This window comes from Lepidochelys olivacea (genome assembly GCF_965140295.1).
Source record: "Lepidochelys olivacea isolate rLepOli2 genome assembly, chromosome: 21".
In the NCBI taxonomy this organism is placed as follows: domain Eukaryota; kingdom Metazoa; phylum Chordata; order Testudines; family Cheloniidae; genus Lepidochelys; species Lepidochelys olivacea.
In genome coordinates this window covers 8,846,227-8,874,067 of record NC_140431.1, presented here as the reverse complement: position 1 = coordinate 8,874,067, position 27,841 = coordinate 8,846,227, and the positions used below count along the sequence as shown (strand labels likewise).

The window sequence follows — 27,841 nt, the reverse complement described above, 5'->3', positions numbered from 1 at the left end:
GCAGCCCTTACTCTCCACCCCCAAAGATTGTGACTGTTCTCAGCAGGGGTCTGTGCTACGTGGCCCATATCCCGGTCTCTGGATTGTCATTGACAAAGGGCAAATATAAAGATCAGCTCACTCAAGGGGAACTTTATCACCAAGGGCATAGATAAACAGTGGAAACTGCTCACCCCATGGGCCAAAATTACAGAAAAGCAAATAGAACATGGGTGGGAAAGGGGCATGGAATAAACCCTGTTTCCCCACCACACACACTCAGATCAGATTTGGTCTTGCAGAATGTTCCTTTCTCCTTCAAGCTTCATAAAAAGAGGGCAAGAGGCCAGGTGCCTGGTTGTATCAGCTAAATTTATTTATTTATTTATCCGCTGATTTATTGCCAACACTAGAAAGGTAAGAATTGCTACACTGGTTCAGAGCAATGATCTGTCTAAGTCCAGGATCCTGTGGCCATCATTAGCAGATGCTTCACGGGATACTACAGTGAACATCATAGTGGACAATTATGGAGTAACCTGCTCCTAAAGAAACTTTATTCCTGACCCTAGGCAGTAGTGGTTGACCTATGCCCTGAAGCATGAAGGTTTATAGTCCTCATACATTTTCTATCGTGTCTGAACCAAACATCGATGTTCTCATTATTGATTTAAATATCTACTCATCTGACATCCTACCAGATTTTTTAGGTTCAGCGATCTTTTGTGGCAGAGACCCATACTTTAATTACGTAAGGTGTAAGAAATGTATTTTCGTCTCAGTTCTAAAATGCACTGCCTTTCCGTTTCATTAGGTATCAATTTGGTTTTGTCTTAAGAAAGCGGTTACTAGGGTACATAGGAGCACCTGAGACGACGCCTCGATTGCATTCATTATTTCATATTTCTCTCATGACCCCTTTTATCCAACTCCTCTCCAAAATAGATAGTCCCTGCTCTCTCTTCACACCGATGCCTTTCCAGGACTCATCATTCTATCACCCAGCTCTGCCCCTCTCTCCTTCCGCTAACATGCTTTTTGGAGACGGAGAGACCAGAACGGAACAAATCAGTGAACTTCAGAGCCATCTAGGCAATTTGGCTACACAGCACTCTTTCATTTCAATGAGCGGGGGGTGGATGAATCATAGTCAGCTTTGACAATCTCAGGCAGAATCCCAGGTGCGGGTGTAGTGTTAATTGAGAAATCGGCATAACTCCACAGCACTATTTTCAATCTCTATCTTTAGAACACATTGTTTCGTTTTCTGCCCACTACTATACACCAAGCCAGGGTTTTCATCAAGTTGTCCACTGTAACACCGGGGTCTTTTCTTTGCCTTATTTCCATCACTTTAGAACCTAGTAAGCTGAATTTTATCAGCCATCATTAGTTCTTTGCCAACTTCTCTGGTCTTAACTAACCTAAATAATCATTGTGTCTGCAAATGTTGCCACTGCTTCGTTCATCCCATCCCATCTCATTTATATAATAAATACTAGCCTTAGCGTAGACTTTTGCGGCACACTGCAGTGTTAATCTTTCGACAGGTTGAAAATTGGCCATTGACTCCTCTTTCTTTTCTGTCTCTTAGCCAGTTTCTGATCCATGAAAGAATTTTCTCTCTCCCTCCTGGTGATCATTCAGTTTTCTTAAGAACTTCTTTGTGAGGGACTTTGCCAAAGGCTTTTTGAAAGCCCAGATAAGTTCCATCAACCAGTCCTACTTATTCACTAGTTGGTCAAACAAGCTCAAAAAATTCCAGTAGATTAGAGAAGCATGATTTTCCTTAACTGGAACTGTCCCCAAGTCTTGTGATATTTGGTGGTTTCCTTAAAGGTCACACCACTGAGATCAAGGGACTTTCAGATTTCATTAAAAATATATATTTATAGCGCTCATGTTTACAGAGAAACCCTAAAAGCACAACCCCTAAAGGCTCACACATCCGAAAGCACAAAGAAAGTCCCCCAAATACTTGTTATGTTTTAAAAAGTTTAAGATTTTAAGCCAATCTCAGGATTTTGGGGGGGTCTGATGTGATTTTCAAATGCTTGAGATTTCAAATGCCTGCAGTTTGACCTATTCTGGTACATTTCACCAGCTGATAAGTTCAAACAGGAGCCTGCTATTAAGGGATAGCTCAAAGCTAAATAGATCGTAGCTAGTCAGCACTTTGGGACTTCTAGTCTCTTCCTCCATCTCCACCATTGTCCTTTTTATGCTTTACTCAAGGGTGCCCCTTTGTGCTTGGCACAGCCCCTAAAATCCCACCAGCCAAAGAGCTCCCCACAAATAACTTGAAACACACCTCTCTTGCAATGCTCTTTCACTTCCTTTTGTTGGAACCAGTGGGCTCTGTATTGTATTATCCAGGTTAGATTTAAGCTCTTTTGGGCAGGAACTGTCATGCATATTCCACAAAGCACCTTCTATAAACAATGAGAGATTTTCAAGGGCACACATGGCAGGCAGGTGCTTCAATTCCATTTTTCCTTTGAAAGTCTCCCCCTACACAGCGAATAACCAGGTAGAGGCCATTGCTGGAGGCAGGATACAGGATACATGGAGCAATGGGCTGTTCTCACATGGAAAAGCTTATGTTCCATTGCTCGGGAAAGGCACAGGGCTGGAACAGCAGGTGGTCAGAATTGAAGCGCATTGGGGTAACGGTTTGTGGGGAGCCCAGGACTGGTAAAACAGAGCGTAGTGCAGGTCAGGACTAGGGGGCATTGGCACAGCTGGTCACGAGATGAGGAATAGAATAGCAAGTAGTGCTCCAGGCCAGGATTGCCAGATACCGGCAGAGCTAGAGGTGGCGTCCAGGACTAACACAGCAGAGGCTACAGGAGGTTGGGATAGAGGCGTGTTGGCAGACCCGTGGGGGGAGGCCAAGACTGGCATAGCAGGTCAGGATTCGGAGCACCGGCAGAGTTGCATGAAGGAAAGCGCCTACTTACGCTAGGATTGATTCTGGCCAGCACGCCGGGTCTCCAACTTAAACGAGCAACTAAAATTCATCTTTAAACTGGACAATACTCTATTTAACACCAAACAAGCCACACCCTCCACCAGATAGTCGTCAGATTCCATTTATTCTGTATACATTCTTAGTGCACATTAGAATAAGACAGGAGCACTCCTCAGCTCACACAGCACTAAGGCTCTTTGCCTTGAAGGTTACACCTGGATGAAATATAAACAGGGACTGAATGGATATCCATAGTAATAACCCATAGAAATAATTACACAGAAAGACCGATCTCTATGGACAGAACAGCTTTGAATCCCTGGTGACCAGAGCCCCGAAGTGCCTTTGCTTTTCCGCCACGTCAGAAATATTTAGTATCAAAGACACCAGTACAAGTAACAATAAGGAGAATCACACAGGATAAGAGCCTGAGGTTAACATAGATGTGCCTGGGCCTTTTGACTTTAGTCACACACACAAAGGAAGGAAACAAATAGGATCCCCTCTTTAGAACCGGCTTGTTCCCCACACCCACTGCCTGGCTTTCATTTCCCAACCTCCAGCCTACCCTATCCCTTAACTTCTTCCCATTTGGTCCTGTTTGGTAGCAGGAGTCCACTCCCCTTCAGCTACCTACACAAAACACTCAGCTTCCGATGAGCCAAGCATGGTGGGAAGACAAACTCTGCAGACAGACAGGCTGCAAGGGTGCCATAACAGGTGAACTGAGATTACTACTAAGCAATTGATGAATGATACTGCATGGTAAGGGTGAAGTCAGATGGGGTTGGATAGCATCATGCCTACGGAAAATGGGAAGTGGCTGCAGAGATGACTAAGAGACCTTATGTTAATAATACCTAGCTCTTGTATATCACTTTTAATCCACAGATCTTGATGTGCTTTACAAAGGAGATCACTATCATTATGCTCATTTCACAGATGGGGAAACTGAGGCATGGAGAGGGGACGTGATTTGCCCACTGTCATCCAGCAGCAAAGCTGAGAATAGAACCCAAGCCTCTTAAGGCCTAGCCAGTGGGCCACACTACACAGTGGGATAAACAAACAACTGACTGCTCGAGACACACATACCCTCACCTGTCCTAGTGTGAGGCACAGGGGTCTCTGGTGTGAGAGGTATAGAAACACTCCCCTCCTAGTGTGGGACAGAGAAGATTCTGAGGGTTAGAGGTATTTAGACGGCCACTTCCCACTGGAGGTAAAGACAGCAACAGCTGGGAATTTTTTCCAGTGGACACAGTGGCTTACATAATAATACTTCGTATTTGTGTAATATTTTTTGTGTTCAAACCACTTTGTAAACATCAATTAATCCTCACAATACCCCTGTAAGGCAGGTAACTATTACTAGCATTCAGACCAAAGACGTTACAGTTCCTCTCCATTCCTAGAGAGAAAAGTAGGCATCTAGACTGTATAAAACAAGCTAGAAATAGACATGGTCCTTAAGATGAGACCTATTCCCTGGCAATCACATAAATAGATGGCGATGGGGAGGGAGTCCAACTGCCTAACTTCAAAACCGAAAGAAAAAACACTTCAAAGGTTAAGCTACTCAAAAACCTAAAGAAAATCTCCTTGTGCTGAAAGCCTCCTGAGGACACATGGTCTTTTCCATGTTATCAGCCCCACACAGAACAGATCAGTGCAGGGACGATCCCCGAGGAAGCCCTCCATCCACAGGACAAGCCTTAAGAGATGATGTGCTCCTCATCATGGAGCCAATTCAGTTCGGGGGCTAATTCCTTTTTGTGTTAGCACGTGCGAGGTCTCCGGGGCAGGTACTCACCCATTTACGATGCTGAGCTCCTTGTGTCCAGCGGTGTGCAATGAGCCAGATATATAATGCTTTGGAGAGCACCTTTGACTCTGAGACCAAGAAGGTTTATGAAGGCCACTACAAAAGATGAAACATTCTGGTTTTTGCCTACGTTGTATTAGCTGAGGTGGTCACAGCATGTTTGGAGTAGGGACATTGGGATGTGGATGATGGTTCCTAATTTAACCCACATCCAAGATACAGGTGCACAGGCATTTGTATAGTCCAATAATCTGTTCCTTGCAAGGCTCATGGCAAGATGTTCAAGGAAAAGAAAGGCAACCACTAAAAGAACACAATATGGAGGCAAATATAGTCTTACAGAATGAGATGTCCTGTTTTCTTGTCATGAACTAGAAGGTTTCTAACAATGATAATTGGGGCCAAATTCATCTCCTGTGTGACCCCACTGAAGTCAGTGGAGTTACAGCAGGACTGAATTTGCTCCACAGATTACCTCCTCAGGGCAGGGATCTGTGTCTTATTTTAGATCTGTAACCGTGCCAGGAATACCTATGGTGCTCCATAAATATAAATAATTCCAGACCAAAAGAGAATCATAGGATAAGAGATTCCAACAGAACTACCACTGGGTTACAGGCTACCCACCATCCATTATCCAAAGCAACTTCTAATCAAACAGATCAAGGAACTTGATGGTTAGAAAAAGTCAAATAAAAAAGGTCCAAGCCTGTTCAACCTGCCACTGAAAACTCCCATCTTCTACCTGAGAATGTCCCACATCGGACCACTAGAGGAAGCTATGAGGCTGGATAACACCACACCACACTTATTAACATGGAAACCTCATCAGCAGGGGCTTCCCTTCTGTTTCTGGTCCCAGAAGCTCTCATGCAGCACAGCTCACACTGTGCTCCATGAAGTGTTCTCCTGGCTGTCGAAAACGAGGCAACAGGATGGAGACTGGGAAAGGACCTTGTCCATGGAAGGAGATCTCACCCTTATGAAGCTGCCAGAGAATGAAAGAGCAGTGGAGCTATTGGTCTAATACATTCCTGGCTAACTCAAGTCAGGTGACCACGGCTGTGTCTCCCCAAGCCCATGAGATGACTAACTGCCTTAAGAAGCCTTTATCCATTCACAGTGTGGCCAACTGGTTCTCCCACTTCGCCTGCACAGATTCTCTCTCCATCCCCGGAAGTCTTCCCACCCAGCTCAAAAGCTGAACTTGACCTTCTATGCTATGGAGACACGGTTCCAAGGAGCATTAAATTGTAAATTCAATTCTACTCAGCCATCCCCTAGAGCCAATCTGCCCCTGGCACTTCTCTCTTGAACCTCTTCATGAGATCGGCAGCTTCTCATGAACAAAGCCTGCTGAGTCAAACATTGCACTCCTCTTACACAGGGATGCCATAAGGAATGGAGAATTCGAGAGACAGTAAATCAAGACACAGCCAGACTACAATTTGTAAAATCAAACTCCAAATCAAACCACAAATGTACTAAATCAGAACCACCCAGGATGGAATCAGAGGCTTCTTCTCTAACCTCAGTGATGAGAGAACGTCTAGCTACTTCATCTCCCCCACTTTGCAGGTGCATCATCCATTATCAACCACTATAAACTGGATTATAGCTTTGATAAGGCAACCAACTCAAAGTGTCAGAATCTTTATGTACTTATATGGCCCTCATCGCCACAGTACCCCAATCACATGTGCCTTACAACACCCCTGTGAGATAGGGAAGTATTATCCCCCTTCACAGATGGGAAACTGAGGCACAGGGTAGCGTGACTTGCCCAGGGTCATCCAGGAAGTCGGTGACACTAGACTATCTGAATGGCATTCCAGACCGGGGCATATTAGGGGCTTCAGCCTGTGTGGGTGCACTGGGGGGGAAGCCCCACAGAGCCGTGTTGTTAACAAACAGTGCCTTGAAGAGACCAGTCTGATTGATTCCAGCCTCTTGGCTCATTTAGAGTTTTGGAAATACTCATTCAGGTATACTGTTCCCCACAACTCCCCCACTCTAGAGAGAGAACACTATGACAGCAAACTCTACAACATGGCCCCAGGCCTCACCTATTACATTACACCTGATTTGACTTTTCCCAAGACAGGTAAACTGTACAGATCTGTACTCAGATACAGTTTTACCTGTACAGATGAGTGGCTTTGGATACACTTAAAGGAACCCAATGTTTCTGTCAAAAGGCAATGAAAGGCCCCTCCCCTTTCCATGGGAAAGGACAGGGTTTGAGATATCTTATTCCAATGCCAGGAACCATACTGATCTTGGGTGTAACCCTACCAAAGCTAAAGAGGCTGCAACCAGGAAGAGTTTGGTCCAATGGTCAAGGAGTCCTTTTCTGCTATTGCAGTAGTGTCAAGAGTCCTTTGTGATCTCGAGGTAGTTCTAGCCAATAGCAAGTAGCAGGCCCACATGGGGCAGAATGAGGAAATTTACCTTTTTGTCTGGGACTAGATTAGCTTTGCTGTTAAACCTCCTAGGCCCTGATCCTGCAAAGCAATGAGACTCAATGGGACAGGAGGATGTTCAGTGATTCATAGGCTTAGGCCCCACATCACCTGAGGTCACTTCCCATGATTTACTGAAAGAAAGAAAATGGCACAAGCCTTATAAGTGCCTTAGCACCAGATCCCATCTGCCAAATGAGTGAGTGCATGACAAATAGCTTACAGGATCTTCTTTCTTATCTCAATCCTTCTCACCCTTCCCTCTTAGCCTTTCATCTCCATCAGGAGATGATCTTGAAGTCCTAGGATTGTCACCACCAGCCACTCCCAATTTTAATATATTACATGTTCTTAAAGAGAGACACTTTCTAAATCTTATCAGAGTCACCAACAAATACAGGAAACTTCACAACAGAGTGGAGCTACCGCAATACAACAGGGATGATGGCTCCTGTCACATACTGGTTTTTCCTCTCTCCCCCTTACTCTCAAAGGTGCTGAGACTGTCCAACGTATGACTTACACCATGCTAGTAAGAGCTCCTCTTCAACGTGGGTGTTGCTAGGCCTGTTTCCTAGGCCAATGTGGACAGCGACTTTTCCATTTCACCTGCACTACAAATACAGCTGTAAACAGGGCATCAAACACAGGCTAAAGCCTCAGACATTTCCCATCTGCATTACAAGACCAACTCTCCTCTAACTGCGTGGGCGACAGGCATTTTGTAACCAGATCCCCTAATACTGTCATGGTGTAGATGGACGCAATGTCCGAGAACTATGTTATAAAATCATGCTACATACAACAACGGAGAGCTAGCCAGCTGGGGTATCCTGTGGGTGCATCTGAGCATGGTCTAACTAACCTAGTTCTCAGAAAACTATTGCTGATCAGAGGAATTGTGATAGGGCCCTGCTAAAGATGCTTGTTAGCACAACTGTAATGTGGACAAGGCCTGAAAGTCTGCAGTTCGCGCAGGCTAAGCAAAATCCAGGACAGAGGGAAGTGAGAGAACATGCTGTTTCTTTTATCCTGATGTTAAGAGCACTCATCTAGCAGCAGGCAACCACTTTCTACTTCGTGATCATTTGTGATTAACATTATTTGTACACAGCCCCGCTAATCACTTTTTAAAATCCACGTTAGATGTGGTGAAATAAAAACGTTTTATCCTCTCCATTAACTGAATAAACCTGTTAGATCAATACATTTGCTACAGACCAATGAGGAAGTGATCAAGGTATTAGAGGACTTGATTTACTGCTGTGGATGTGTGCCAGGCTCCCTACACACCTAATCATAACAACACTAAGCTAGATAGTTCATCATGCCAAATGCTAGCAACGAATTCAGAGAATAGACTCTGATCCGGGCTGCAAGTGAATGGAATGGAAGATCTCAGCAGACTTCAGTGAGTGCTGGATTGGTCCAGTGAAGCACTGTAACAAGTAACATTTGCCCATAAAAGGGCAATTCAAAGCCCACCAAAGACAGTGGGAGTCTTTCCATTGACTTTGGTGGACTTTGGACCAGGGCCTACATGAAGACAGATAAAACTTGGCATGGTCAAAGTGGGATGAAATTCATGCTCCAAGATTTGACCGTGAAGGGGTCCATGAGTGCATCTGCAGCATCCGCTGCCATGTAATTCTAACACATTCGTATTGTGACATTTAAAGACTTTCTGTCAAGATCAAGCACACATTTAACAAAACCTATATCCTGACTTGTTTTACAAATAATTTTTTTTTGCCTGGATGTTTTGCACATCTCTCAGCTGGGTGAGCAAAACTAGACAAGTCAATTTAAATTCAGCAGTTAGTCAGTTTCAGCTAAAGATTCTCAGGCATTCTTCAGCGCTGCAATGTCTGAGATGCAAAAGCTGCAGGGGAGAGTGATATTTAAACCTTTAAAAAAAGCCTCTTAATTGAGATTTTTCAGGAAAATATTTTTATACAGTTACTTAAAAAAAAAATTCTTCCTCATCTTTAATGAAACCTAAGTTCGGGCATAAACTACTTGACAGTTTCCCTATAAATAAAGTCAGTTCATATATTAAAAATAATTAGCTTCTGTTATAGAACAAAAAAAAGAGATGGAGGGAAGCATGGAAGACAAGAGGTCAAAGGCTTGCCAAAACTCACTCACTTCTGAAAGTGGTGGTGGTGTGTTTGCTATTTGTAATGCAGACACCAAGCCAATGAGAAGAATCATAGCACTACAAATGATAGGGAGTTCCTGACCTGAGAGTAAAGAGATTATATGGATATCCATCAGTTTTACTTATTTGTAGGGCTGTGGCTACATTCCTTGCCATTGCCCCTAGAAGGATCACTTTTCAAGGCAACACCTCAGCACCAAAAAGAAGCTGGGTCTGTTAGCGCTGGAAAGAATCTCAGTAATCAACAGATTATGTTTGTGACTTCCAGGGCTGAGATATAAGCAGATGATCCCGCTTTTCCCTTTCACCGACTCTAGTCTGTTAACATACCAATGGCAAAGACATCATAGGAAGGTTTGGATGGCTCTGTTTGCCAACCCCGAGAGAGCTTTCAGAAAATTGGATGGCATGATTCAGATCCTGTGGAAGAGGGTGAGGAAGTTTCAAAGCGATAAGGCAGAAGTTAATATAATTCCAAGAGCTCTTTTATGTCTCTCAGAAATGAGAGGGAATAGCAAAGTGGAACCAATGAATGCCTCATGCTGCAGAGATTGGTGTGGCCTGTAGCAAGTGAAACCATATACAGAATGGTATAAAGCTTATGCTCTAATAAATTGGTTAGTCTCTAAGGTGCCACAAGTCCTCCTTTTCTTTTTGCGAATACAGACTAACACGGCTGCTACTCTGAAACCTGTCATATACAGAATGTTATCACTGGACCATCCCACAGTGGAAGAGAAGTAGAATGTCATGCGCAAGTTTGTTTGTTTTTTTTTACAGAAGGGCCTGATGGTTCACATCAAATTCAGCCCTGGGGTTACTGGTTACAACCACTCAAAGCCAATGGAGTTATAGTAAAGCTCAGTTTAGTACTCTGAGCCTACAATACAAGGAAACGAGCCATGCATTTAGCCAAAACACTAGTCAATTATTTCACATGGACTCAGCGAGGTGGTGTGGGAGTAGGCAACGCTCCTTAGATAGGACTCCAAGCTTGGCTGCCTCGCAGTTATGCTCACACTTCCATGTGTTCTGCACTCACTCCCACCAGTGCATTCCAGGTAACTGAGCTTTGAGTCACAGCTACTCTTTCCCCATTTGTGTTCCACAAAGCACCTGGATGTAATACATCACCATTTCACCATATCTCCCCTGCCCCCGCCCCAAAAAAGGAGTTGAACACCAAGTAGATCCATTGCATGATGCCACTGGCTTAGCACTTTTAACTTTGATGCAAAAGAACATTCACAAAATAAAATAAATAGATAAAAAAATAAAACAAATAAATAAACGGGCTGCTGGAAAACATTTCTGAATATCTACAAAAAAAGACAGACAGAGATGTACACACCAAGGGCTCCCTGATCCCAAACCTCAAACTCCACTTGCATTCCCCGTCTTTCCCCCTGCTACTATGGTTTTTTTTAAAATGCTCTCAATACGCTCTCCACCCCTCTGCGGTCTTCTCTGCACCGGCTGCTGACATGGAGGCCATGAAAGCAGGGGGATTGACCCTGGTCCATGAATGACCTGTTCACGTTTATACTCCGCTTGGTGCCATTTCGAATGCTGGCCCCCCACAAAATAACTAAAATAAATAAATAAATAAATAAATAAACAAACGTTTTCTGCTGCTCTGCAAGGTTTTAAAAACAAATGACACAGGAGGAACGGAGAGACGGGGAGAGGCAGGCAGACATTTGTAAAGTCTGCGTGATGGAGCTATCCCAGGATGCTGTATTGAGCAATCAGGTTAACGGGGCATCAGGGCAACAGAGAACAAAAGTCACACTACACGATACGCTGAAAGGCAGGTACGAAAGCCACAATGCAGCGCTTGCCCTCAGTGTTTCCCTTACACAGGCAAGTCGGTGCTGTTATGCCGAGTTTTCCTTGAAGTCCCATCGTCTCTGGGCAGCGCTCTCTGCAAGTTGGACATGGCTGCTGTCTTTTTAAGGTCAATGACCGCGTAGGAGTCCATCCTGCCGGCTGGGTGGGTGGCAGAAAGCGGGGCGCCGGGCACCTTGTGGCTCTGGCGCCCCTTGGGGGGGTCAGCCTCCAGCTCTACCTGGATGTAGTTGAGCTGCCGCTGTTGCTCCGGGCAGGGCTGGCGGAAGTCGAAGCTGAAGACACTGGGCGTGCCGTTGTGGTGGTGCTGCAAGAAGTCATCCCGACGCAGGCCGCTGCGCAGTGCAGCGTTTTCCGAGTTCATGTAGTTTTGCAGGGGGTCGTCTTCGTCCGGCTCGGGGTAGCCATTCGGAGAAGGAGTCAGCACGTCCCCAGAGTCCTCGTCCTGCCGCAGCGGCTGGCACTCCCACACAGGAGGCAAGGAAGGCAGGTTCTCGTAGTGCAGCAGGGGCGTCCTGCGGTGAGAGCAGCTGTTTAAGCCCAGGTCCTCCCGGGTGAGTTTCAAGCGCCCGCCACGCCGGAGAGACGTGCCCCCAGCAGGCAGCAGGCCATTCACGTTCTCGTACACACACCTGGGCACGAGGCACTCATCCTTGCACTCGTTGTTGTTGTTAGGGGCGCAGATGTGTCCACCGCACTCCCGATGGTAACGGCAGGAGCTGTCACGTTTCACCATGTGCCTGTGAACTGGGGCAGGGCCCAGCACAAACTTCACCTCCCCTGGCTGCAGGAAGACCTGGGGGTTTCGGTCCTCCAGAGAGCAGCTGTGTTTCCCGTGCAGGAAAGGAGGGTGGACTTCAGGCAGCGAATGCATGCAGTGCCGGCCTCTTATCTCCTCCTCACCATTGGTTGTGTTCACATAGGTGTGGGACTGCAGGGAGAGAAGATGCATTTTAGAGGCAGAGGGTGATGCTGGGGAGGGTGACAAAGACAGGAAGAGATCAGAGACAAAAATACAGGGGGTGGAGGTGGGATTGAGTGTAAATACAGCTGAGAATGTGAGTGAGGAGAGTGAGGGGTCTGGCAGCTGATAAACCAGCAGGGCGGGGGAGGGAGGAGGTGGAGTCTTGAAAAAACTTGGAGGGGCAGTGTGCCGAGAAAGCGGAGAGTGAAACTTGACTGAAAGGGATGCAGCTTTGATAAAATTATGTTTACACATCAACTGTTGCAAACCAAACACCCAGCACCTGGAGACAGGAATGAGTTTTGTTTTCTCTCATGGATGTGAATTTAGTTTCTAAGGGGCAGGATGAGCAGCAACTTATCAGATTTCAATTGTATTCCCCCTCACACTGCTCATCTAGAAACTGCCCTGAAGAACTGCAGTTATAAGGGGGAAATAATATGGCTCTAAAGCTTCCCCGTTAGTCTGGCCTGATTCGGTTCTGCTCCTCGCTCCCATAAGTCCCCAGCTTCTCCCTTATGATCAGAGCCACTATTCATCAGGGAGTGATGTGTGGCTCTCCAGGGTCAGAGGCCAGATCTATGCTAGAAGTGCTTTGCTGGTACAGTTATACTGGTATATTACACCACCAAAGTGCTCCTCGTGTAGATGCCGCTTATACCAGCAAAACTGTGCTTTTGCCAGTAAAGCTTATTCTAGCCCCCCTCGCCCCCCCGCCAAAATGAGTTATACCAGCAAAACTGTGCTTTTGCCCATACAACTACATCTGGAACAGGGGCTTCTGCCAGTGCAGTTTTGTCCTCCACGGATCACGCGTCACCACACCCCGACTGACATAGCCGTGGTGACAAAAGTTTGTAGCACAGACTTGCCCTCACATAGGCTCCTTTCAACCTGAGCAACTTGTGCACATGAGATGGTTTAAAACAAAATATCGAGGCCCCATTTTTAAACAGGTCCCAAGTTGAGTTCAAACTCTGATGTGGAGCATGTGAATTTCCATCTACCCAAGGTGAGATGTCTTCCTGAGCGGTCTATATAAAGTATCCTAGGACACAGCAATGACATGAGGAAGGAGCCCACACCTGCCTAGGTTTGTGTGACCCTGAAGCAGCAGCTATCAGACAATGATGGAGACAAGACACTGGGTCTAATGGACTGAGCTGGTAGGATAAATCCATGAGCCTAACCACAGAGAGCGAAGATCAGCTGCCCCGGCAGTACAGAGGTAACACAACACCATGCAAGAACCTGAGTTTCGGTATCCAGCCTAGAGTTGAGCTTGGGGCTGGTAGAGACGTGGAAGCAGCACATACAGTCTCAGGAGGGAACTGCATGCTGCTGTCAAACAAGGGGCAGATCATTACTGATCGACCGGGGAAGCTACACCCAGCTCTCAATGCGAGCAGCTGTTTTAGCCAGTAGTCACGCCGGTGCAAATTTGCAACAGTGAAACTAAGTAAAACAGCCAAGAAGGAGCAACTGACAAGGTAAGAGGGTCCCTGAGCTTCCTTAGCATCGAGCAGAAGTGTGAGCCTGGCACCCCACAAGAATCCTAGAAGAGAAGGGGCAGACATGCTACGAGTTCCCTGCAGCAATGGAGATGGGGAGACCTGGTCTTACCTGCTCATCCGGCCCAATGAGGCCATGTGTGGAGTCCTCCCCAATAGAGGAGTGTCTCAAGCTGTTCATGGAAGGGTGTCGGGCTGTGGAGTAGGATGGGGCTTCCCCAGGGAAGCTGTGGAATCCGTTGGGGAACCCTGGAACAGTGTATCCCAGAGCTGGAGGGAGAATTCAGAGAGACATGCTTTAGAGGCAGAGTATCACACTGGCCCTGCGTTCAGATGCAGCTGCATCTGCACCATGGGACAGCTTCTCAAAGGGCCTTATTAAACAGGTGTGCTTGAAAGGCAGAGCCTGCTTGGCTGGGGAAGGCTCCTACCATGTGTACACCTGTTGTAAATATACAGGCTAGGCCCCCTGGGTTAAATTTACCAGCACTTAAGTCACGGCTATGAAAGTGGGAAACAAACACACATTCTTCTAGTTGAGGTTCCCCTCAGGAGCCCTCTGTTCCCTAAAGAGGCCACTTGGCAGGGCTCCTCCTGGAATCTGACTGGAGTCGGAGAACAAGGTTGATATTTGCAGTTTTTGTTCCCATTTCCTTGGGAACAAGGTATCACATCTGCAAACAAGTGGGGCTTTAAGCATGCTGCACAGAACATACGTGGACTCGAGGACCCAGCTCAGAGGCCAGATAGATCACACCAGCTGCTTAGGGGAATGTAGCCTGGGCTTGGAGACCAGCACCCAACACAGAGATAAACTTGGAGAAACTTCCTCTACCCCTCCATTCCCCTGGGCCTACCACTCTGGAAGCCTTACTGTTGGGTGTCTGGGGTGTCCGGGATAGCTCCAGCTCAGTGGAGTGACCGCCCCTAGTCATGATGACTGGCTCCTCCACCACATTGATACTATTACACTGCATCAGGTCCTGCAGCAGGTTAAAGATCTCCTCCGCCCTTGAACACTTGAAGGCAAATATCCCTGTGCATATACAAAGAAGCGGGGTGGGGAGAGAGAAATACAATCCTAGTTTAATCAGAATGTAGTCTCATCCTTGGAAAGCAACAAAACCTAAAATCTGATTGAAAAAGGTTTCTGTTTAACACAACACAATTATCCTGGGGAACTCACTGTCATAGGATAAGGACACAAGCTTGGCAGGATTCAAAAAGAGATTAGACATTATATAGGTAATGAGAATATTCACCCTTCCATTAGATAGTACACAAATATGTAAGAGGTATAAACCCTCATGCGTCAGGGTACAAACCAAATACTAAATGTCCGGGGTTAGGAAGAAATTTCCTCTATACACCGACCGGTTGTTACACAATTGCTCGTCATGAAGCTTCTTCAATTTTCCTATAAAGCTCATGGTGGGAGCCAATATTTCAAACAGGATACTAAATTAAACTGACAACTCCTCTGACCTTGTTGGGCAAGTCCTGTATTTCTCTACACACAAATTTATGATTTACAGGGAAATATTTTGTAAGATATTGCCAATATTAAAACACCCCCTGAGGTGATATTTCTGTATAGTGTATCCTGTTTTTACATCACTAGAAACATAACACCACAGTTGCTACTGATCAATTAATTGGTGCATCTAATGCCACCTTCACATTAGTTAACACATCTGGAGATAAGAATGGTATACTGGGTCACAGATGAGGCTCTTCACCTGTAATTTCCACTCTTTTCATTTTACCTGGGGCCTGATCCAACTCCCACTGTCAATGAAGTCTAATGGGAACTGGATTGGGCACCTGGAATGTATGTGGAAGAGACGGGCAACTGCACCCCACTTTTAAAATGTATCAGATGACACGGTGGCTCCCCAGATAAATAGTTTGACCAATAGCCAGCATGTGCAGAACTAACCAATCACATGCTGGTGCGCACACACATGAATGCACAAAAGCCATAGCAACAAGGACAACAGCATGGCAACAACTGCTGCTACTCTGAAGAAAAATTTGAAAAAATATTCTTGCCAGAAAATATATGCAGCCGTCTTATTCACTGGGTCTAGGGAGGAATGATCCAAGCAAAATCAATTAAGTGCAAAAGTCTCCTATGAGCAGGAAAAGAACCAGAGGAAATGTACGCAGATCAAAACAGTATGGCTTCCATACAATTTATCTTTGCATATAGAGGACATGGATGACTTAGCCTGTGCCCTCTGAAAGCTCTCTTTGTAGGTGAAGAGTGAATGTCTCTACCCTAGCTGTGCTATCTAGAGCTCCGTAGAAAACCCGAGTAAATGTAACAGCATTCCAACGACTGATTGGAATCCTGCAAAAGGGAAAGTAGACACACACAAAAAGACACAGGTCCCACACTGCTGACAACCAATAAGCATGCAATTCCACTAAAGGCAAATCCTGTTTATATAAATATTATAAAAGAGTAGCACACAGCATTGTAAATGCACACAGTACTTTATAAACAGACGCAGAACAGTGACGTGGACTTTATTCAGATATCGGAGGACTTTTCAACACACATGATGCTAATTGGGGGACATAACCGGATTTTTTTTCCCTTTTGCTGTGTGCCAAGAATATGCTCATCTCTTTACAAGTAATATACAGATAGTCCTTATGCCACGAAACTCACAGTTTAACAGGCAGCATGGTATAGTGGGAATCAGGACATAGGCTCTATTCCCAGCTCTGCCACTGACTAATGGTGTGTTCTTGGGTGAGTCACGTCATATCTATGCCTCAGTTTCCCCACATGTAAAAACTGGGGCACTTTTGGAGCTACCCTTTCTCCCCCCCCCCCGCAGGATCAATGGATAAAAAGCAGTAAAAGTAGCAGTACTGCTAAACAAGGCAGACAGAGAAGACAGAATACACTGGAAAGACCAGAACAGAGGGGGACAGGAGTTTTTTAAAAACTAACATTGACTCACTTTTTTGGATCATTGTGCAACAAGCAAGCCTTTTAGAAGGGACCTAAATGAAGACAGAGCAGAGGCTTGGCAGACCGTAGTACAGAGGACATAGATGATGACATGCATGCAAAAGCAAATATCTGAAGTTGAAATATGCTAGGAAACCAGAGCCAACAGCCTCACCCTTGCAAAAAGCACCTTGTGGGACCTTGGTTTCACATCCCATAGAAAGGTGGCATTTCTAGCACCTCGTAGAATCATAGAATATCAGGGTTGGAAGGGACCTCAGGAGATCATCTAGTCCAACCCCCTGCTCAAAGCAGGCCCAATCCCCAATTAAATCATCCCAGCCAGGGCTTTGTCAAGCCTGACCTCCTCAGTGCCAACGCAGAAGAGTAAGCCTACAGAATCACTAACTTCTTCCTGGGTTTCCTTTAATGGTCTCTGATCCAATTGAAACCCCACTCCAAAACTGCTTACCTTAAGGTACAATGAGAGCCAATTCTAGATGTGTTTCTCAATAGCCTAGTTACTTTAAGTCTATAAATATAAACAAGTGAGCCACAATAGGCCACAAGAGTGATAGCACATGATGTCTCTGCCCTCAAACACAAGCTTCCAACATTAATGTCTTAATTGGGAGTATTAAATGCACATGCAAACACACTACAGTACCCTAGGGCCGTCCTATCGCTTGTGCGCATGAAGCAGGGTATAAAGCCGGTTTCCGAGACGTGATAAGCAGGGGAGAAATCAGCACCAAGCAGTTACAGCACTCTGCAACTGAAAGCTTTAGACAGGTTTGTTCCCCCAAAAGACATGACACCTTGTCCGGTCTGGCAGCGGCGTCCGCTCTCGAAGGAGAAGAGGTTGGAGTCATAGCCATAGCGGCGCAGGCAAAGGTACGGCCACCGGACAGCATCGCGCTTGTGTGTGTGCAAGATGAGCTCCATCTGCGTTAGCTCCATAATCCCAGATCCCAGAGCGTTACCCTCATCATCCACGTTTGTTACCTGCAGGGGCACCAAAGCTCACATCAGGAGGCTCACACAAGGAGATGTGACAGATGTAAGTTTGCCTGGAAGCTACCGGAGCCCCAGCACTCTCTCCCTCGACTCATTAACATGCCTTGCTCTCGGATGATAGGGGGAGGTCATTTGGGTGTGAATTCATTGCTGGTGAAAGATTCCACCTCGACAGCCCTGAAGACTGCAGCCCCATGCCAGCTCAGCTAATGTGCCTCAACACAGGCATTGGGGTGGTGGTGGGGGGGAGGACACCCTTGAGAGGGAAGAGGAGAGTTCAGTCTCTCTCCAGTTCTTGGCCTCTCTGCTAAGACTGTCAAATGGTTCAACCACTGCCAGTTGTGCTGTGCTTTTACAACCTGGAGACCTGTTTACAGCCAATTAGGCTGAAATGCACTCACTCATTTCACACAAGCCACCACATAGCTACCATAGGGTGGTAACTTTTGATGCCCACTCACTTGGGCCCAATTTGAAAGGTTGCGCAACACATGAGCCATCCAATTTTCCCTTCCCATTGCATCTGTTTCTTCTCTAGCACGGGGAGATTGAATCTCGATGCCAATGCAAATCCTTCTACACGACAGAGAATGGAACCAGCAAGCAGGGGATTCCCTGCTTAAAAATCAGCAACACTGATATATAGAAGAATTCCATATAGAAGAATTCCCCCATAAGAGAAGGGGCTTTAATGTGTAGGTTCCATGACATTTGGATTGTACTTCGCAGGCCTTGATTCCCAGTGGCTGCTGTCAATTGCAGAGCTCTCCCTCTAGGATAAAGGGTATTACCTTAAATTTGGAGGGGTGGTTGTTCGGGACACTGTCTCTGCACAGGTAGCTATAGCAGCTCCCCATGACGTTAGCATACCAGGTGAGCCCTAGAGGGATGGTGGGGGAGGAAAAAAAAACAGAGGATAAGGGCACAATTTCATTTGTGTTTTTGATCCATAATTATCGTTTCATCCCAACCAATGACCCAAGCTTTTGAAGTGGTGGAGCAAAGGCTGGGATGGCTCAGCGGAGCCCTGTAAGTGTCCTGGAAGTTAAATGCCTTCAATGAAGGGGGGAGTGGGTATGCATGCCAGGGTGCAATGCCACAGGCAGGCCACACAGTGCACATACGCATCACCCGGTGATTTTTCTAAGGGTACGTCTTCACTACCCGCCGGATCGATCTATCAGGGATTGATTTATCGCGTCTCATCTAGACGCGACAAATCAATCCCCGAATCGACACCTGTACTCCACCTCGGCAGGAGGAGTAAGCGGAGTCGACGACCAGGTAAGTCGAACTAAGATACTTCGACTTCAGCTACGCGACTAGCTGGACCTAATAGAAAAATATTTGGCCGAATAGAAAAATATTTTCATAGTTATGCACCGATGGAGCAACTAACAGCGAATGTGACACAATGGGGCTACAGCAGCTGTTCATAAAACAAAGTGACTCTGGAGTTTTGGCACCAACTACCCTTCTTATGACTAACCACAACAAGGAAGAATTCCTTAGGCACTAGCCAGCTCCTCACTAGGAGTGTTTCACCAGTATAGCTCTCCCCGGAGGGTATAGCAGCAAAGCACTCCTTGTGTGGAAACAGCTTGTACAAGTGAAAGCACAATCTTGCCACGATAACTGTGTCTAGGCTAGAGATCACAATCCTGACCAACAAAGCCATGCCAGCAAGAGTTTGTAGTGTAGACCAGTGGTTCTCAACCATTTTGGGCTCAGGACCAATTTGTAAATGTTTATGGCTCGTTGTGACTCAGTAAATAGCCTGGGGCGGAGGCCCTGAGGGGTTTCGGTCAGGTCCTGCCCAGCACTCACCCCACAGCGACGGCTCCTGCAGCTGCTGTGCTGTGGGGCTAGCTGGGCTTGGTTCTCAGCTCCGGACATTGCAATCTCCGGGGTTGCAGCGCCACTCGGGTTTGGCCCCGCCCCCCTGACTTGACCAAATTTCTGTGAGCTGAGTTGTGACCTGACTCATGGGGTTGCAGTGCCACTCACTCAAATTTGTCCCATCCGGACTCCCGTCGTCATAATGGCTGGGCCAGACCTGAGCGGCTGTAGTGTCTGGAGCAGGGAGGCAAGCCCAGCCAGACCTGTGGGACAGGAGCCAAAGGAGCTGCCACGCAACCCTTTTAAACATTCTGGCGACTCAATTTTGGGTCTCGGCCCCCAGGTTGAGAAACACTGGTGTAGACCTAGCCCTAGTGCAGTGCCTTTGAGATAATCCGTGAGGACAGAAGAAAGTTTGTAACTCTTTAGTCCCGCTTGATTCTTACCCAGTTGAGGCCATTAGGTGGTTTTTGAGGGCGGGGAGGGATTCCCACTTTATTCCCACAGTCCTCTGCTGAGTGTCATGGTAACCCGGATGTCAAGAAGTCACCTAGAGTTCCGTGGAAACTGTGCCATGTTTCACCTGACAAGAATACAATCAAAGAGATTGGCAGAGAAAAGAAAGACAGAGAGCTAGATTTTTATCATCTCTCTATTAATCTTTCTAAAAAGTTAAGAAAAACATAAATTAAAGCAACAATTTATAAGTGTAAGTTTATGCAACACACTGCATGGACAAATCCAGTGGAGACCCAGGACCAAATCCAGCGGGGACCTGACAAATTACACATTTCGGGGGTAAATTAGAACATAGGTGTAAACAGACCAATCCAGATCTCACTGGGTGAGCAAAATGAGATGTACATCAGCAGGAAATGCAACTAGCAGTTGCTTACTTCCTCCTATTGGCTGCTTTTTTCCCCACATCCCTCTCTTGGTTTGTAAGTTACACTCCCTTTGCCTGTTCAGCACAAGGTACCCTACTTTGCCACTTACATCCATTTTCCACCCTACAAATGTCACTACTGAACTTGGCACAGACATTCACGGGAGTTGCACTTACAGCAGAACGAACAAGGCCTGCCAAGCATTTTCAAAGACACACCAAATGTGTGTGCAGCTATTAAGGAATTAGCTCAGCACCATTCATAAATGAAGTGGGGCTAGAAACGCAGACAGGCAAATAAAATTTCAAAGAACACAAGCAACTTTCTTTTCACTGGGCAATATTGATCTCCAGAAATAAGACAAATTTTATGTTTTAATTATGGGATCCTGATCCATTACTGGGCCTCTGAGCACTACTTCAATATAAATAAATTATAATACTAGTAATTAGCATCCAAGATACTAACAATCACATGTATCTGCTGCTTTTAGGAATCTGTATGCATCTGAATTAGACAGAAGGTTCTTAACAAGGTTCAGAGAGCAAGAAGCTATAGAAGCCAGTGGACAAACAACACAATAGCTATTCTATTTTGGATCATAAAAGGAACAAATTCCAGACATACACAAAACTAAACAACTATTCAGTACTTGTCAGAGAATGCAAGTGTCTATTCCACAGGAAAGGCACATACTAGTAATAGGAAAAACGGGCATTACACACTTTAGTTTACTGAACGCAACATCAAACCAGGGGCACCAGAATCAGACCCAGTCACTACCAAAGGACGCCTTGTGTTAATTATCGAGTAGTCCAAGAAGTGAGAGTGTAAATCTGTATGGACAACTAGCCTGAGATTACAAGAGTTAAATGAAATGAAGATGCTATTGAAAATTTCAAGCTCTGGCACATGATCAGTTTCATCATCAGTCACTCCAGCTTAGCAAGAGTTCAGAGACAAAGATGATTCTCTTGGGCAAAAGCAGTATCCTCAAGCCCACATGTATAGGTTGCGGCCGTGACCATGTACAGCTAGCACATTTTGACTATTACAGTAACAAATAATATCCCATTTGCCTCCACTGTACATAACGGTCAGACTTGATTCTGCTCTTTTTTTCTCCTTCCTTATCCATACCTGGGTCTCTCTCCATCACACCTCTGAAACACTGCCTCTGCCTGCCACTGCCCCAATCCTACCTCTGATGAATCCTCATCCAGATCTTAAGCCTGATCTACACTTAAAACTTAAGTTGACATAGCTACAGCGCTGACATCCCTGAGCTCTGCAGTTCTACTGACCTAAACCCCCAGTGTAGATGCGGAAGAATTCTTCTGTCGACCTAGCTACTATTGCTCAAGGAGGTGGAGTTACCACAGGGATGGAAAAAACCCTTCTGTCACCACAGCGTCCATCTACGCTCCAGGATTGCAGCAGTAGAGCTGCAGCACCAGCGATGCCAATGTAGAGTAGACAAGCCTTAAGTCTCTTCTCAACTTCACTCTTGCAATGACCTTCTCAATGGCTTTTCTTTGTCCCAGCTCCCCCAACTCCAGAAAATGCAATATTCTGCAGCCTGCCTTCTTACAATCAATACAATCACATCATCCTCAACCCTGAGTAACTCCATAGGTTCATGACACAGTTCAAAATTGGCCTCCTTGTTTGTAAAACCCTCCACGAACTTGCTCCAGCAGACCTCACAGACTTTGACCACTAATCTAGCATCAGCCTCCTCTCTGCCTTTCAACTAATCTGGTCACTGCTGGCACAAGTAGCCTTCTCTTCTACAACTCCTGCCACTATCAACATCCTCTCCCACGCCCAACCCACGCACACCTTATCAATTCTCCATCCTATTTTAAAGCTCAGTAGAAAACTTCAACTTTTTCCTTTGCCTCTTTGTTTCTCTCTCCCTCTATGAGTATTTCTGTCACTCAGTTCTTTGGCTCTGTAAAACGTTTGGGATAGAGAGTTATGGCTTCCACTGAAAGGCTCTAAGGCTCAGAACTGAGAAAATGAGATGATAAAACTACCCATGTAACGATCTTTGCAGATTTCCTAGACAATGCCTTGCTGCTGGCTATTCTAGCTGTATCCATTTGATGCAGATACCTAGATTCTTAAGACTATATTTTCAACGAGTAATCCTTTGAAAACATGCCATTTTCTGTCTATGCTACACATCCAGAGCATATCCTAGCTGACCGAAACAACTTATCTGCAACTGAAAAAACCCACAAGCCAGTATATCCAAGTGGGACATTTTTAGGAAATGTTTCATATTGACTACAACATATTTTAAACATCACTTTCTACAAGACAGTGGAAAGAACTCAAGAACCCTCCTTATTTACTGTCTGCCTACATACTGTACACACACAAGTGCTTCAAAGCTCTTTCTGAGCGTCCATCATCCAGCTCCCTTTGCCCACACCATCTGCTAAAATCCCCCATAGCCTATACACAAGCGAAGCAAAATGCTGCTATCCTTTGTTAAAGACCCAGATGTCAGTTGTGTCTTTGGCATATAAATATCTACAATACCATTTCTCATGGTTTCTTGCTCACCATGCTTAATTGGCTGTGCTTTCCGGGGGAAATGAAACCAGCTAGCACTCCTAGCCCTATGCGCACTTGTGACTGCACTTGTGACTTTCCCTACACTGTAGCTGGAAATGTGCCTCCCAGCCAAGCTCTGCTTGAGTTACCATGCTCAAGGTAGCAGGATGGACAGCTAGCCACCCCAGCTCATACCCACAGGGTCGGGAGGATTTGGACGCAGGTAGCTACCCAGAATTGCTGCCTGTGCAAAAAATTCGCACTGCTATTTTTAGCACACTAGCTCAGCCAGGAGGCGCTCTCCCAGCTACATACCCTAAGGAGAGAACTGCCTATAGCCAAGGGATGGGAGTATTCTCAAAAAGATACAAGGTTCCAAGGTTGTCAAAACGCCCAAGGCAGGATTTATATCATTTTCCATCTTATTGTGAGAGAGAGATTCTGAAATCACAGCTGGCAAATTTTCTTGTGATACTCCTGTCACCTTATCAATAAAGGTGGAGATTTTCAAAAGCACAAAAAGGGGACTGGGCACCTAACTCCCATCAACTTTCCATGGAAGTTGGATGCTTAACTCCTGCTTGTACCTTAGAAAATATCCTCTAAGCATTTTTTAAAAACTAAGGAAAGGAAAGGAAAGCCATCCACATACAAAACTCCATCCTCTCTGTAATCCTCCCCAGCTCATATCTCGGTTCTTCTTATTGAGTGTCCCAGTGCATAGCTCAACTCTTCGATTCCCTTTGGTGTGAATTTGGTGGTCAGCTCAAAACTGTGACAGCACCAAACACCCTCCAGCACTATAATTCACAATAGTGCCATCACCTCCTCTTCTTGTAATCTCTTCCTGTGTTTTTAATATTTACGTTTTTGAGAAACGTGGGTTGAAAACAATCATGTGAAATGATGACATAGCTCCTTTTCCTGGGAGGGTGGCAGATGAGAAATAATTTAATCTTCATTTTAGAATCACACTTTTTCAAGTTTTACATAACAATGACAATTTTAGGCAGAGGCCAATAATTTCTCCAAGGAGCTTACAAATAAAAATGCACTTCTAACTCAAATGAGTTGACATGTACTGTGTATTGCACCTGCAATGCTAATCTATTGCACGGCTTTGTTCTGTTTCCAAAATTATTATAGACCCTATGTTTATGTGCAACACACAGGTGGAGAGCTCCGGTCACTCCTCATTAGGAGCAGTGGATGCATAAGGCTAAATTGAAAGCTTTTGGTTTGCAAGCCGATTGACAGCCAGCATTGAACATGTGAGCGAATACCCTTCCAATTGGCACAACACTACCAGCAGAGACCATGTTAAGACCGATACCAGCCCTGGAGCAAAAATGTTAATAAGACACAGGCTTTCAGGAGTCTTTAACCCCTATTTATTGTGTCTTCAAATCCCAATCTGGAGATTGCCCACTCTGTGGGTATGTCTATATTGCAACCAGGAGGCGTGATTGCAGCATGCATAGGCATAGCCGAGCTAGCTTTGAAAACAGCCGTGTAGCTACAGGGGCATAGGCTAGCAGCCAGGCAGGATCATATGCAGGCAGCTAGCCCATGCTGCCTCAGCTACACCACTATTTTGAGTAAGCTGGCTTGAGCAAAGCTAGCTCGAGCATCCCAACACGTGTTGCAAACTTGCCTGCCGACTGCAGCGTGGATGAAGCCTGCGAGAAATGCAATGCCTAGTCCAGCCATTTGTATCTGGAAACAAGGCATATATCACTCCCAAGCTCAAAAATTTTCACTGCCTTCCTATCCATTAGAATTCAGATCCAAACCTCCCGGTGAGTCTTCATGCTCCTCCATGGACTCCCCCAAACTTGAATTCATCTCTAATTGACAGTTTTCTTCCGCTCTCTAAATATCTCACATTTGTGTCCAACATTCCCTGTCTCTCCAGTGCCGGGGGTGTCGGGGCAGGAGGTACTGAGGGGTCAGAGGGAGGGGATAACAGGGTGTCGGGGCAGGAGGTGCTGGGGGGGTCAGGAGAAGGGATAACAGGGCTCAGTGCTGGGGGGGTCAGTGCAGAGGGTGCTGGGGGTAAGGGGAAGGGATAACGGGGGTCAGCGCTGGGGGGTTCGGGGCAGGAGGTGCTGGGGGTCAGGGGAAGGGATAACGGTGGGTCAGCGCTGGGCGGGTTGGGGTAGGGGGTGCTGGGGAGGGGATAATGGGGGTCAGTGCTGGGGGGGGTTGGGGCAGGAGGTGCTGGGGAAGAGATAACAGGGGTCAGTGCTGGGGGGTCAGTGCTGGGGAGGGGATAACGGGGGGTCGGCGCTGGGGGTGGGGAAGTGGGTGCTAGGGGGAGGGGATAACGGGGAATCGGCGCCGTGGGGGTCAGGGCAGGAGATGCTAGGGGGAGGGGATAACGGGGGGTCAGCGCTGGGGGTGGGGAAGTGGGTGCTGGGGAGGGGATGATGGGGGTCGGCGCTGGGGGGTCAGGGCAGGAGGTGCTGGGGGAGGAGATAACGGGGGTCAGTGCTGGGGGGGCAGGGGGTGGGGCAGGAGGTGCTGTGGGGTGCTGGGGGGGGTCAGGAGAAGGGATAACGTGGGGTCGGCGCTGGGGGTGCCGAGGAGGGGATGACGGGGGTCGGCGCTGGGGGGGTCAGGAGAAGGGATAACGTGGGGTCGGCGCTGGGGGTGCCGAGGAGGGGATGACGGGGGTCGGCGCTGGGGGGATGGGGATGACGGGGGGGGATGACGGGGGTCGGCGCTGGGGGCGTCAGGAGAAGGGATAACGTGGGGTCGGCGCTGGGGGGTGGGGGCAGGAGGTGCTAGGGGGAGGAGATAACGGGGGTCAGTGCTGGGGGGCAGGGGGTGGGGCAGGAGGTGCTGTGGGGTGCTGGGGAGGGGATGACGGGGGACGGAGCTGGGGGGGTGCTGGGGGGGGTCAGGAGAAGGGATAACGTGGGGTCGGCGCTGGGGGTGCCGAGGAGGGGATGACGGGGGTCGGCGCTGGGGGGATGGGGATGACGGGGGGGGATAACGGGGGTCGGCGCTGGGGGGTGGGGGCAGGAGGTGCTAGGGGGAGGAGATAACGGGGGTCAGTGCTGGGGGGGCAGGGGGTGCTGGGGGGGCAGGGGGTGCTGGGGGGTGCCGGGGAGGGGATAACGGGGGTCGGCGCTGGGGGGTGGGGGCAGGAGGTGCTGGGGGGAGGAGATAACGGGGGTCAGTGCTGGGGGGGCAGCGGGTGGGGCAGGAGGTGCTGGGGGGTGCTGGGGAGGGGATGACGGGGGACGGAGCTGGGGGGGTGCTGGGGGGGGTCAGGAGAAGGGATAACGGGGGTCGGCGCTGGGGGGTGGGGGCAGGAGGTGCTGGGGGGAGGAGATAACGGGGGTCAGTGCTGGGGGGGCAGCGGGTGGGGCAGGAGGTGCTGGGGGGCTGGGGCCGGGGCGGCAGGGGCGGTCCCATAGGGGTGGCGGGTCCCAGGTGATCCCGGGGGGAAGGTGCCGGGCGGCGGGGCGAGCGGGGGGGGGCGGGGGGGGTCCCCGAGGGGCGGGGGGGGGCCCTGCGAAGCGGGCCGGGGGTCTCTGTACCTGCGGCGCTGCCCGGCCTCTGCCGTGCGGGCGCTGAGGCCGGGCCCGTCCCGCCGGCCGGCGCCGTGGGGCCCCCGTTCGGGCTCCGGGACCCGCCAGCGCCGCCTCCCTCCCCCCACCCCAGCTCGGGCCGGGGCCGGGGCCGGGCCCAGACTCGGAGCCGCCGGGAGCAGCGAGTCCGGCAGCCGTAGCCTAGAGCGTCTCTCGCTGGGAGGACCCGGGCGGGGAGGCGGTGCGGCCGCTAGGTGGCGCTGGGGACACGCGGCTGCGGTCCTCCGGCGGGGGGCGGGGCTCCGAAGGGGGCGGGACCTTGGAGCGAGCAGGGGGCGGAGCTTAGCTGCGGGGCGGGGACATAGGGCTCTCGGTGTGGGAGGGGGAGCTCTGGGACTGGGGGCCGACTGAGGGGATTTGGGGCTCCGGGGGGGCAAGGGAGGGGTTCTGGGGGGCAGAGAGGGAGGGAGGGCCGCTGGGGCTCTGGGGGGCAGAGGGAGGGAGGGGGAGCTGGCAGTCAGGGGGGCAAGGGAGCAGTTCTGGGGGGCAGGGGAAGGGGAGCTGGGGTTCTGGGGGGCCAGGGAGGGGCTGTGGGGCAAGGGAGGTGGAGTTGGCCCTGGGGGCAGAGAGAGGGAGGGGTAGCTGGGAATCTGGGGGGCATGGAAGGAGGGGAGCTGGGGAAGGAGGGGAGCTGAATTAAAAAATGTTGCACCTAAAGAGAGAAAGCAGCTGGAGGAAGGGGCTATGCAATGTACAAACCCATCCCACCCACCCCACACTGCACCCAGCTCATGCCACAACAATGTACATACAGCTCACACGCAGGCTCCCCCAACACAGACAAAACCCCGTGTGCACTCCCACGCCGTATACACAAAACAAGCTGTACTCCACGCACACTAACCCCACACCACCCACGCCCGTTTCAGACGGATCATCCCTTTCTTCTAGCAAACTATTACTATTACCAGTTAAAAACCTCCCTTTGTCCCCATGAATTTAGATGCAGTTAAAAGGTGTGTCCCTGTTTTTCCTCTCCATATATCTTGTTTATAGCTTTCAAATACCTACACACTCCAGTCGCCTCCAGTAATGTCGCAATATTAACATAAAAGAATAATTCATATTAATAATAGGTCATCCCCACACACCATGGTAAATGCCTAAACAGATGAGTTAATATTAATGATATTTTTACAATATTCTTCACTTCCTGTAGTGTAGATTGCTGTCTGCTATTAAACAGCTATCAGAAGCGGCTATATGTCCATGGGTGTCTAGTGATCCCTGGATTGTGTATTGGGGGCT

At 48.0% G+C, this 27,841-nt stretch overlaps 1 protein-coding gene across 2 annotated transcripts; it reads right to left on the bottom strand.

Moving 5' to 3' along the window:
* Positions 1–9,274: 9,274 nt before the first annotated feature.
* On the bottom strand, positions 9,275–26,696 carry FRS3 (fibroblast growth factor receptor substrate 3). Of its 2 annotated transcripts, none has more exons than XM_084610948.1 (7): positions 26,543–26,696; positions 19,989–20,125; positions 18,495–18,583; positions 17,505–17,691; positions 14,596–14,757; positions 13,834–13,991; positions 9,275–12,177 (listed from the first exon to the last, which is right to left on the bottom strand). In XM_084610948.1, exons 3-7 carry the CDS (start codon positions 18,558–18,560, stop codon positions 11,254–11,256), a joined length of 1,497 nt encoding a protein of 498 aa, XP_084467074.1. In that variant the 5' UTR covers positions 18,561–18,583; positions 19,989–20,125; positions 26,543–26,696; the 3' UTR covers positions 9,275–11,253. The 2 variants fall into 2 exon arrangements, with proteins under 2 accessions (XP_084467074.1, XP_084467075.1); XM_084610949.1 differs by lacking the exon at positions 26,543–26,696 and adding an exon at positions 24,788–24,923.
* Between the last annotated feature and the right edge of the window lie 1,145 nt (positions 26,697–27,841).

Coding starts and splice junctions, on each gene's coding strand:
- FRS3 (XM_084610948.1), bottom strand. CDS start 18,560: ATGGGGAGCTGCTATAGCTACCTGTGCAGAGACAGTGTCCCGAACAAC. Junction 17,692..18,494: donor ACCACCCCTCCAAATTTAAG/GTAATACCCTTT, acceptor GTGCCCCTGCAG/GTAACAAACGTGGATGATGA. Junction 12,178..13,833: donor TCATTGGGCCGGATGAGCAG/GTAAGACCAGGT, acceptor CTCTCCCTGCAG/TCCCACACCTATGTGAACAC.